We start from the raw sequence: 13,025 nt of genomic DNA on the forward strand, positions 1-13,025 counted from the left end.
TGTTTTCAGTTCATTTCTGTAGAAATCAAAGGTGCCATGCTTTCAAGGTAGATTGTGGGATTGGCAAACATCTGGCATATATGCAGCATATGGTAATACGCTCACTTAAAAGTAAAGGTTTGAAAGATTTTGATTGGATGGATCATTAATTTTACTGCAATTTTTAACTGTCATGCATTTATTTATTTATTTATTTTTGCCTGTGAGAAATCCATAAACTCTTTTTTTGTTATTTTATTCTTGAAAAATTTCCCACAGCTTGGTAAACACTGAGTGTATTGATTTTAAAATGAAGATATATCAATAACCTGTAAGTATTTTGTGTTTATCATGTAGCTCAATTTTTATTTGCAGAATTTCTGTGTTATATTTTTTGTCGGATTACACAGTTTAACTGATCCATAATTAACCCAAAACCCAGGATAGAGAGGTTGAGTGAATGTGGTCTGGACTCTGTGGATGAGGGTCATTGTGTCAGAGACGCTGTAGAAGGACAGAGATCCTGAACTGTCATCCAAATACACTCCTATTCTAGAAGATCTGGGCCCTACAGGGAGTTCAGTCTTTTCATTATTGTGCCAGAATGTGTATTCAGAACCAAAGAAAGACAAACTCCACGACTGATCGTTACACCCAAATGCAGATTCAAGTCCCTTTCTGTTTATGCCCTTATATGACACTGATACACCCACCTCACTCCCACTCCACTCAAACTCCCAGTAACAACGTCTACATACTTTCTCTATACACAGAACCTGGGGATATACATCAAATCTGTCTGGATGTTCAGGATAAAGCTGGTCTGTATGAGTGTCAGTAGCCACTGTGTTCCCCTCAGACAGACAGAGGTTCTTATTCACTGTGTTTGAATCCAGTTTGAAATCACAAAAATCTGATGGAGGTAAAACAGTGTAAATTAGGAAATCTGAATTTAAACTTTTGGAATGTCCTATGCAATCCTAAACACCAGATCAGAATTCATAAAAAATTTGCTTTTATACTGTATGTGTGTGCACACTATGGAAACTCTGTGTGTATGCGCACTTGAAGAAATCTAAGCAACTTGACACCCATGGATTGATCACAATGCCCTTCTACTGTATGTAACTGAGGAAATCAGAATTTTATGCATTAAAAGGCCTTTAAAATAAAATTTCAAGTCCAAATCTAAGATTTTGAAATCTAGAAAATAAAACAGGCACTAGATCAGTGGTCATCAATCTTGTTCCTGGAAATCTATCCTCCTGCATACTTTAGATTTTCTCGGTTACGTATGTAACCCTCGTTCCCTGAAGGAATTGTGAACACAGACGTCACATTGTGACCGACTTATTGGGAACATCCCAGGTGAAAAAGTAGTACACTTCCATAGTGTACTTAAAGTGCTTTATTTTCGCACACTAATTTTGTACTTAATATACTAAAAATTCATCTTTAGTACTTCTTAAGATGTTCTTAAAATCATCTAAGTGTACTTCACTGTGCTATTTTGAGACACCATGAATATGAACTAAAATGCATTTTTAACATACTATCTCTGTATTAAAAAATGTATTTACTTAACACTTGAATTAAACTTGAACTCAACTTTCATACAAAGATGGGTTCAAGTTTACTAAAAGTGGTATCTAAATACATTTTTTAAATACATTTTTAGCACATTTTAGTTCATATTTATGGTGTCTCAAAATAGCACAGTGAAGTACACTTAGATGATTTTAAGAACATCTTAAGAAGTACTAAAGATGAATTTTTAGTATTTTAAGTACAAAATTAGTGTGCGAAAATAAAGCACTTTAAGTACACTATGGAAGTGTACTACTTTTTCACCTGGGATGCTTCGCGGGACCATTCTACTTCGAGAAACAACTAAAACTTGGCTTGCAGGTATTTGCATCCACCGCCACGCATGTATTTAACGAGAGGCAGGTGCAATGAGCATGAGTGCCCTGCCGGTATCAGCAGTGGAACAGCAAACTGTGGCGACGGGACGTGACTTCTCCGTTCCCTTCCCTCCCTTCAGGAAATGAGGGTTACATGTGTAACCAAGATGTTCCCTTATAGTCGGTCACTATGACGTCACGTATCCCCAAAGAGTTGAACTTCGAGGGCATCGTAGAACACACCCGTCTCCACTGGCACCTTAACTGGCTGTGGATCAGGGTTCTGAGAGCCAATGGTCGAGCCAGCGGATCAATTCACCACTATTATACGGAGACATCCTTCTGGAGCATTGCCACCACACCTTTAACGGGGCCTTGACAACAGAAGGAGGGGGTAATGTTCCAGGAGGTACGAAACCCATCTCCGCAGATCCCAGAGGGACATATCCTCACAATGGAACATGCACCCTTCACGAACGCTGCCTGAGGGTTCTGGACGCACAAACACAAGAGACAGAGATTGTGACCAACCAAGGACCCATATATTTGCCACATCTGGAACTGCACGGATTAAATGACATCTTTAAAAAGACGCACCTGCCGTGACACGAAAGAATGGCTGTCTTTAAAAAGACACAAATTTAACTTGTGCTGCTCTTTTAGGGAAATCACTCTTTAGATGTTGTGCTGAGCTGATGAAGCACGCAGGGAAGAGGCTACGCACACTCAACACAAAATAAGAGTAAAATGAAGAGGTGCAATTTAAACCGCTGCGGTGCTATCTGTCCAACTAACTTCAGAGCAGGTAAGACAGAGCTTCTCAATTGCAGATGATCTGCAGGCTTTCAAAGCGAAAAGAGTGATTTGATATTGCACCTGCCTCTCGTTAAATACTCTTGTGGCGGGGCGGCGCCAGCGGATGCAGAGACCTGCAACTTCATTTGTGTTTTAGTAGTTTCTCGAAGTTCCCAATTTGTCGGTCACGACTAAAAGGGAACCAACCCTGCTTCAGCATACCTCCCTCTTATTTTTATGTAGCCGCAAAAACCTTGATTAGCAGGTTCAGGTGTTTTAATTGGGGTTGGAGCTGAACTCTGCAGGAAAATCTCCAGGAACATGGTTGATGACCACTGCACTAGATCAATTAAACTGTTTCCATTCATTTAAAAAAAAGAGATAATTTATAAAAAAAGAGATAATTTATATATATAGAAAGAAAGAAATGTATTAACAATCATAATAAAATAACTGATTTTAATGGTGTGCATGTAAAATAAGAATTTTGATAAAGTTTTGTATAATGTCAGTTGTTTGTTTTTTTTATAGAAAAGCATGCAGTAGTTATTTGTTTTCTACTACACATTTCAATGTAATTATTAAGTGTCCTTATAGAATGGGTTTAACATGCACATTGTTCACTGGTTATATTTCCATCTGTGCCATATGTTTGTTTGTTTGTTTGTTTGATGTTTGTTTAGACTTACATTGTAAGAACTGTTCCCTGGTCTTATGTTCAGGGGTTGGAATGATCTCAATACACCTTACTATGGAAAAATACATTTTCATTGTAATTCACATATAAAGCAAAAATGATATGATTCAGACAATAAGTCCCTAATTTCTAAAAGACATAAGTGCTTTACCTCTACAAGACATAATTTCTATCTCTTCTTTGCAGTAATTGTCCAGTTTTTCTCTCAGATGAGACACAGATTTCACTACATCATCAAAAGAGAGGAGAGAACTGACAGTGAAGTTGAGTGAGTCTGAAGATCCAGGAGGAACAGAGAGAGACTGAAAACTCTACACAAACACAAACACAAGAAAAATTTAATAGAAAATACAATCTCTGTAAAGAATGCTTTTCACTTCCTATAGACCACTGTCCTTTTTTAGATCTACCTGGAGGAAGTGGATGTGATCATCTGTGTGTAAAAGCTGCTCCAGCTCAGCGTCTCTCCTCCTCAGATCATCAATCTCCTGCTCCAGTCGCTTCAAGAGTCCTTCAGCTCGACTCACTGCAGTCTTTTCCTGATCTCTGATCAGCTGTGTCACCTCAGATCGTCTTTTCTCAATGGATTGGATCAGTTGAGTAAAGATCCTCTCAGTGTCGTCCACTGCTGTCTGTGCAGAGCGCTGTTAGGACACACAGAGAGAGGAGCATTAGAATCAGCAGCATTCACTCAGCTCTTACTGGTACATCACACAGTCTGTTACCCACAGTGAACTTCAGTGAAAGTCATCCAGCACTGAACTCCTCACTGACTGATTGGATGAGAGTCCTAACTGAGTCTGAAACAGATCTGAAACAGCAGACAGCAGTTGTTCTTCTGATCAAAACTCACCTTATGAGTCTCCACAGCATCTCTCAGCTCCTGAAGCATCTTCTGACTCTCCTGGATTTTCTGCTGGTACTTTTTCTGTGTCTTCTTAATGTGTTTCTGTTTGATATGTGAATAATGACAAACCAGATAAACTATATAGCTATAGTGTGATCCTGAAGAAAAATTATAGAGCAGAACTGTTCACATTACCCACTCAGTGCTTTTAGCTCTTACCTGTTTCTCAGTCCTCTCTTCTTCCACTGATATAGTATCATGATTTTTATGTTTGTTCAACGTACACAGAAGACATATACAGAGCTGATCAGTACGACAGTAAATCTCAAGTACTTTCTCATGTTGAGGGCAGATCATCTCCTGAAGTCGTCCAGTGGCGTCTATCAGGTTGTGCTTCTTGCCTTTGAAGAATTTCTCATGTTGTTCAAGATGATTTTGACAGTAAGAGTTCAGACACACCAGACAGGACTTGACAGCTTTGTGTTTTCTCTCAGTACAGACGTCACACTCCACATCTCCAGATTCAGCATAACAGTGATCAGGACGAGCAGCTTGTAGTTTAGTCTTCTTCAGTTTCTCCACCACTTCAGCCAGCATGGTGTTTTTACCTAAAACGGGTCTTGTAGTGAAGGTCTGTCTGCACTGAGGGCAGCTGTAGTTTCTCTTTTGATCATCTTGATCCCAGCAGTCTGTAATACAGCTCATACAGTAGCTGTGTCCACAGTTAATGGTCACAGGATCCTTCAGTAGATCCAGACAGATTGAACAGCTGAATTGATCCTGAGAAACACTCGCTTCTGCCATTTTACTGTATACACACATGAAGAGATAGACCAAACATGTCCGACATCAGTTTAGTTTCAGTTTCCCTTAAAATTTCCTGGTTTATGTGAGTGTGTCATATAATAAACAAGTCCACTAGATGGCAAGCTCATGCAGAAACTCATAATGACATATAGCAAGTGAATGCATGGATGTGGATATTATGACATGATGACAAATCACTCTGATGCCTGAAATCACTGTGATCCACATACACTCCTATTCTAGAAGATCTGGACACTACAGTTTAGTCTCAATGTTATTGTTTAAAAAAAACTGGAGTCACAGCAAATCAAACTCCATGACTGATCATTATATCCAAATCAACGCTCCTCAACCCCTGCACTGAATGCAACCAAATCTGTCGGATGATCAGGATATGGCTGGATTGTGTACCGGAAAATAATCACTCTGTCCCCCTTAGACAGACAGAGATGTTTATGTGCTGTGTTTGGATCCAGATTGGTCCAAGGGTAGGCTAATCTGATTGAGACAAGGGATTGAATTTGTATGTTGTTTGCATTAGGAAATATGAATTTTGATTAATGTAAAACTTCAATTAACTTCATTAACCTTCTAAGACCTGGATGTCCACATACCTGTACATCACATTTTTTGGTGTTTGCACCATAATACTTAATACTATATAATGCATAATAGTAATTCTGTGTAACTGGAACCTGTTGTACACAAACATGGACAAATACACTGCTTCATATTCAAAGAAAATATTTGGTTATTATATTTATTGGTTCTTCCTAAATCAAAAGTAGCTGGAAGAAATCTGAAAAAAAGACAAACCAAAGCTTGGGTCTTATGAGGTTAATGTAAAGCTTCAAAAACAGATGGAAATAAGCGTCATAGTTTACTGTATCATTATTAGCATCTTGAAATTATATATTTATACAGGTGTATGTTAAAACTCACATTGTATGAAATAATCTCTGGTCTTGGGTTCATAAGTATCTATATTAAATGAAAGTTGTACATTTAGACAACCCCCCCCCCAGTCACATTATTTACAAAAGTGAGTGACACCGCTTGATGGGGGTTCCTGAGCATGCCTACTCCTGGTTGCTTGGCAACAGTAAAGCGGTATCAAAAGTCACTTCAGAGGTATTGTTAAGTTACAAGAACAATGTTTTCGGATTTAAAAGTAATTTTTTCTTGATAAAAGTAACAAAATATATGAGATAAAATGGCAAACTTATCAGATATATACAGAAATACACATTCACTCTGTGTCACTCTGCTACTGCTAGTCGCTTATAATGTGAATGTATCTTTAAGCCACATTCAGACAGCCAGCGACGTTTTCGCTGTAACTGACGAGAGAAGGATGACGTGAAATCCACTGCTTCGTTCTTATTGGTAGTCGCTACCGAAATTCGCTCAAGATTTGCATAAAGTTAAACTTTTCTTAACTTTCTCACGTCCCTGGACACGCCCATACGGTCGCCAACGGTGACTTTCGCTCGTGTCACCTGAAGTCTAAATGTTGACTTTTAAATTTTTTTGTCTTTTAAAAATGAGGGGTCTGCACGCCACATTGACAGAATTTTACTTTTACCATTTGTGGTATGTTTAATGCGAATGTGAGTGGACTATGATCTGAGATCACAATATTTTGGTAAGAGTTGAAGGGAATTAACTTTGAGTCAACCAGAAAATAATGTATACAATTATAGACTCTCCCTGTTGGATTTGCTAGCCTCCATACATCAACAACATTAGAGATTATAATATACATATTAAGGAAATCCCAGAAAGATAATAAGAGAGAATGTGATTAATTGTAAACGTGCAGTTGGCACTTCACATTAGTTTAATATCCCTGCTCTGGTGTCAGTCTAGAGAGAGATTATGAAGTTGACACGTTGCTCCCTCCAAAATGCTGATCCACATAAGCGATCGCCTTTACGGGGTCTATGAAATAGATTCCTTCTACACTATGTGTGACTCTGAACTTTGCTGGATATAAAAATCCGAAGCGGACATCTGGTTTATACTGCAGTATGTTGATTAAAACGAGCGCGTTGTTTCAATATGGCAGCTGGAAGTTCTGGAAATATCAGAAGTTTTTCACCGTTGTATGTGATGGATTTGAGCTGAGCTGCTTTTCGGATGATGTGTCGTGATAGTAGTGCATCTTAACAATGAAGGCTCAGGGATATGAGTTATTATCTGATCGTTTTCTCAATGATCTGTGAGCACGGTCGATCAGAGGATCAGAGAAGTTTCCATAGAGTGAGCATTCTTCAACAGGTGTGCAATAAAATCCGTAGTCTTGCAGAAGTGCATCTGCTTTCACATGGCGCCTCCCGGAAGTCCGCAACGGTTTATTAGCCTGAAAATCTCTTCCCATAAGGACGTGTAGCCCTGTCAGGGGGGTTGTTGGATTTATTCACACACATTAAAAATCTTTATTGAAAGCTGCCTTTTCACATATTATTTGGATAGCATTGTCATAATAATCTTTATATAACACATCTGCACCGATTAGACAGTGATATTGGTACTCGAATCAGGCTTCTCCTATTGATGCATGAAATCTTTGACTATTCGGGCTCACCCCTAGCGTGTACCATAAAAAATATTTCTAAAATTCTGTAGTATCTATACTGTTGGATCACAAAGTTTTACTGATCCAGAATAAACTCTAAATCCAGGATAGAGAGGTTGAGTGAATGTGGTGTTGACTCTGTGGATGAGGGTCATTGTGTCAGAGACACTGTAGAAGGACAGAGATCCTGCACTGTGATCCACATAAACTCCTATTCTAGCAGATCTGGACACTACTGGGAGTTTAGTTTTATTGTTATTGTGCCAGAATGAACAACTGGCGTTACAACAGTACAATCTCCATGACTGGTCATTACGTCCAAACAAACACATGTTACCTTTCCTGCTGATGCTCTTATATGATACTGATACGCATACATTTCTTTTCCACTCGACCTACCAGTAGCAGCATCCACTCACACTCTGACTACACAAAACCTGAGGATCTCGCTCAAATCTGCCTTGATGATTTGGATACGGCCGGACTTTGCAGTATCAGGGCACTGAAACCGAGCATATTTGAAAACCCCGGCCAGGGTGAGCTTTTTGAGAAACCCGGTTACAGTGGTGTCGTGTAGAGAGTAAAACCGGGAGTTTTGCCTTGCGACGTCAGAGTGTGCGCCGTTATCCACTGTGTTTGACGTCAAGATTGTGCGCCGATGACTTCTTTGTTGATGATTCTGTGCAATGGCGGACGTATCTTGCTAATAATAACTGTGCTAACAGGGCTTCTAACATGTATACAGATAGATGCTCAGTTATCTCACTATATTGCGGAACACGATTGGGTTATATCCCCGCCTGCTGGTGTGGCATGCTCTTGACAGCGCTTGATAGTGTGCATTTGCTTTATCGTGTGGATGGATATTTAATTTAAACCGAGCATGTGTGGACGGGATTTTTTTTAGGGAAAACTCCGGTTATAAATATACCCGTGTCCGTGTGGACTAGGCCTTAGACAGACAGAGAAGTTTATTTGCCGTGTTCTGATCTGCAGTGACCTGACAATAATCTGATGGAGACAAGTCATATAATGCTTAATCATATAATGTAAATCAGGGAATCTGAATTTAAATCATTAATATTTCATTAAAACTTAATTTGGCCTTAATTTACAGTATGTATGGACAGTACTTATGTCAAGAGGGAATCACAGGTTACATCATTTGGAGAAAAAAAACTATCTGATATTATATCTGATGATACTTACTGTGTGTGTAAATGTGAATCTATAAACATTAATTGTTAAAGTTTCCGTTTTCCTTAGTTTCACAGTACAATATTTTTAAAGGTTTAAAGGTTTCATTTACCAAATTGATTCTGTTTTGTGGAAGATCATAATTAGATTTGTAGTCAAACAAAACATGCAGTTTTAAAAATGAAGGTTTTTATTATGAAAGGAAAACAAAATCCAAACCCACATGGCACTTGAGTGAAAAAAAATGCTTGCCTCCTAAACCAAATAACTGGTTTGCTGCCCACCCTAGGCATCAACAACTGCATTCAAGTATTTGCTATAACTTGCAATGATTTTGTTACAGCGCGGTTTGATTTTGAATCTTTGCAGAGTTGTTGTAATTCAGCCACATTGGATGGTTTGAGCATGAACCTTTTTAAGGCATCTCTTCTTCAGCCATTCAGAGGTGGACTTGCTGGTGTGTTTTGAATTATTGAGTACGTTTACATGCACAGAATAAGTGGATAACTAGCAAAAATCTGCTTATTATAAAAAACTGTTTTCATGCGTTTATATGCAAATCAATAAACCGGCTATGCAGACACCTGCATTTACATGGGACTTGGAGATTTGTCAGGTTTCTCGCAGGTAGTGACGTCATCGCCTATAGTACATTATAGTCGATCAAAAAGCTGATGGCATATCTGTCTTAAAGGAGCGGTGAATCAAATACTCAATTTTAACTTGATAATTTGTTATATAAGAGGTCATCATAGTTTAATGAACATCCTGCAAGTTTCAGAACTGAAAACGTCCGTGCTACTGAAATAGAACAGTTTTTGGCACCAAGCCAGTAAAACAAGCCAGTGTGGAATTCGGAAATTTATGACGTCAAAGTAGAATTGAAGCACCGCCCCATAGCCAAATACAAGAATCACTTTTGTAGCCCCGCCCACAGCTTCGCGTGACACATGTTTGTCTCAACAAGTAAATATGTCTTTAAAGATTGACAAATGTAACCAAAATGCCTTTTAAATACATTTTTTCTGAGAGACTTTTATTTTGACGCGGTGATCTGTTATGATAGACTGGAAACGCATTTTCGGTTGTGGAAGAACCGCGTGGGAACAACACAGAAGCTAAATACTTTAATTCGGAGGCTTGAAACATAACATTAAATGCGTGGAAAAAGTTTGCTTTTGAAGAAGTTCCAGCTCGTGTGGGGAGTGTTTGTTAACTTTGTGTACACGGATTTATTTGGAAAGAAGTCGATGCTGGATTTGCAGAGAGACTGTGATTATAAGCACCACTTATATTGGATCTGACAACAATGACACAGCATTATAAACAGTAAGACATTTTACTTTATTTAAGTTACTGCGTTTCACTATTGCTTTGTTAGAAGAGATTGCTTGATATGTCCTGTTGTAACATCCGTGTCTAAACACGTTTGTTTGACTGTTTTAATTTACTAAAAACATTAAATGATTAATAAAGGTACAACACTTAAAGCAACACTATGTAGTTTCCATGTAAAAATGACTTACAGCTCCCCCATGTGGTTGAAAATGCAACAGTGCCTGGTATCAGACACTCTTCTGCAGGCAGAGGGAGGGGCGGGGCTGCGTTTCCTACCCTCCACCGCCACTTTCAGAGTGTGCTTGTAGCAGCTAGGAGGCTGCTCAAGTTGCAGCAACAGTACAATTTGTCCAGTTAAAAGTTGTTCTATCACTGAAATAATTTTAGAGACATTATTTAAAGGTAAAAAAACTACATAGTGTTGCTTTAACAATACGACTGTAATTTAAAGGTAGAAAGATACAAAGTTAGTTATAAGGAAGGATTTAGCAGCCGCAGTTTAGATTCTGATGCCCGTTTACTGTGTTGTATACGGTAATTTAGGCGAGTTACGTTTGAAGGGTCAAACACTCAACAAAGCTTATTTTTTATCATATAACTGTGGTATTTAACATTACGTGAATGTAAAAGCAACCTACAAGCACAATCGAAATATACAAAGTTATTGATAAGGATTTATTAGCCGCAGTTTAGATTCTGATGCGCGCTTACTATGTTGTATACGGTAATTTAGTCACGTCGAGTTTTGTTTCTACTTTAATATACGTATTGTCATTTATGTGTATCATATTTAGCACCCAGAATCTTTTGTGGCTCAAACATATTTGTGTTCGGCTGCTATTTTTATCAAATTAATGTTTTTAAAACATTTGCCCACATGTAATGACGGGGAATGAAGCCGTCCAATCATAGCAGTGGGTGTTTACGTCCAGGTCTTTAATGCGGCCCGCCCCTTCAAACGAACCATTTCTCCAGAGAGCCACTAATCCATGTTACAAAATAGCCTATTACTTATTGCTTTTGATGTTTTTGAATGTAAAAACCATGCGGACATCATAAGTAGACATCAGGCAACAGTATAAAACAATAAAATCGACAAATTCACCGCCCCTTTAATATATTGTTTTATCTCTTTTCGTGTCTCCAGAACCTGTAAATATAACATCAGTTTTTATTTTAGCAGTTTCTCTTCAACTGCTTTAGTAGAGCAGAGACTTTTATGGGTTACTTTGCGCTTACTATCGCGCCTGACGTTTATCTTTCAAAGGCAGAGACATGCACACATGGACAAAACCGTGAGAAGGCGGGTTAAGCTACCTGTGCCGATCGTTTTTTGCTTATGCTGTTTAATGGGCTTTCCCCGATTAAAGAAAACTGTTTTACACGTTTACATGACCCCACATGTTATCAGTTTATTAAGCATAATGGGCGTAAGACTGCATGTAAACGCACTCATTGTCCTGCTGCAGAACCCAAGTGCACTTCAGCTTGAGGTCGGAACAGATGGCCGGACATTGTCCTTCAAGATTTTTTGGTGGACAGCAGAATTCATGGTAGATGTCATGAAGTCATGAACACTGACCTTGACCAAGGCAAGTGAGGCCTGCAGTTCTTTGGATGTTGTTTTGGGTCTTTTATGACCTCTTGGATGAGTTGTCGCTGCGCTCTTGGGGTAATTTTGGTCAGCCGTCCACTCCTGGAAAGGTGCACCACTGTTCCATGTTTTCGGCATTTGTGGATAATGACTCTCACTGTGGTTTGCTGGAGTCCCAAAGCTTTAGAAATGGCTTCATAACCTTTTCCAGTGATAGATCTCAATAACTTTCTTTCTCATTTGTTTCTAAATTTCTTTGGATCTAAAAATGATGTGTAGCTTTTGAGGATCTTTTGGTCTACTTCACTTTGTCAGACAGGTCCTATTTAAGTGATTTCTTGATTGCGAACAGGTGTGACTAGAGTAACTGAACTCAGGTGTGATTAACCACAGTTAAGTTATGTTTTAACAGGGGGGCAGGTAGTTTATAATAGTTTAATACACAAATTAATGAGACTCATTTCCCATGTTTATTCAATTTATTGAGTAAAACAACATAAAATACAATATCTTTGCTGTAAAAAAAAACAACATTATTCACTGCATGTGGGAGTTTACAATTGATATTACTCAATAAACTAAATTATTATTATTATTATTATTTTGCTGGCTGACATATTTGCAGTTTGAGTAAATTTCCTTGCAAAATGTATGAAACCTAGCAAACATAAACTAAATTATACATGTGAAATTTGAAGTGGGAAACACTGAGAATTACAAAACTTGAAAGGAAAACATGTCGGAAGCTATTAAAGCAGGGGCCTGTACTGCAGCATGATGTTCTACTCAGGGTTAGAGCATTCGTTTTGAGGTGACAAAACCAAACCAATGCACTCAGGCTTGGTCAGTACCATGAAGCTGAACATTTACTTTCTGCTCAAACTTTGATCCTAAAGCTTAGACGTCGGCACCGAACAACCAATCGCGCTCAACATGGATAATGATGGATATAGTTCTGTATATTTCTTAATAATCATATCTCAAGGATCTTATGCAAATATTAGTTATGCAAAAACGTAATGCAGAAAAAAGTTGCTGTTGCTGTTAAAGCAAGAGACAACTATTGAAGAAGGTTTGCTGATTGATGATAATTGTTAAACAAATTGGCAGCTGTGGTTGCCAGAAAAAGTGGTTCTGTTTAGCAGAAGCTGTCTATCACCTGTATAGTGGTTTTCTACGTGCAAGTATTTTTACAGCGGTTTTCTGGCAATCACATTTTCATTTTACCATCAAAACAAGAGTTTCTTTAACAGTTTAAAAATCTACGTTAAGATTTGTAAAATTTACAA

General features: G+C 38.3%; 1 protein-coding gene across 1 annotated transcript; it reads right to left on the reverse strand.

Moving 5' to 3' along the window:
- Nucleotides 1–242: 242 nt before the first annotated feature.
- LOC135748141 (E3 ubiquitin/ISG15 ligase TRIM25-like) lies at nucleotides 243–5,996 on the reverse strand. Its single transcript, XM_065266230.2, has 6 exons — nucleotides 4,442–5,996; nucleotides 4,229–4,324; nucleotides 3,786–4,019; nucleotides 3,527–3,686; nucleotides 3,368–3,427; nucleotides 243–892 (listed from the first exon to the last, which is right to left on the reverse strand). The coding sequence occupies exons 1-6, from the start codon at nucleotides 5,042–5,044 to the stop codon at nucleotides 345–347; spliced, it is 1,701 nt and encodes a 566-aa protein (XP_065122302.1). The 5' UTR covers nucleotides 5,045–5,996; the 3' UTR covers nucleotides 243–344.
- Nucleotides 5,997–13,025: the final 7,029 nt, after the last annotated feature.

This window comes from Paramisgurnus dabryanus, chromosome 6 (assembly GCF_030506205.2).
Source record: "Paramisgurnus dabryanus chromosome 6, PD_genome_1.1, whole genome shotgun sequence".
Taxonomy (NCBI): domain Eukaryota; kingdom Metazoa; phylum Chordata; class Actinopteri; order Cypriniformes; family Cobitidae; genus Paramisgurnus; species Paramisgurnus dabryanus.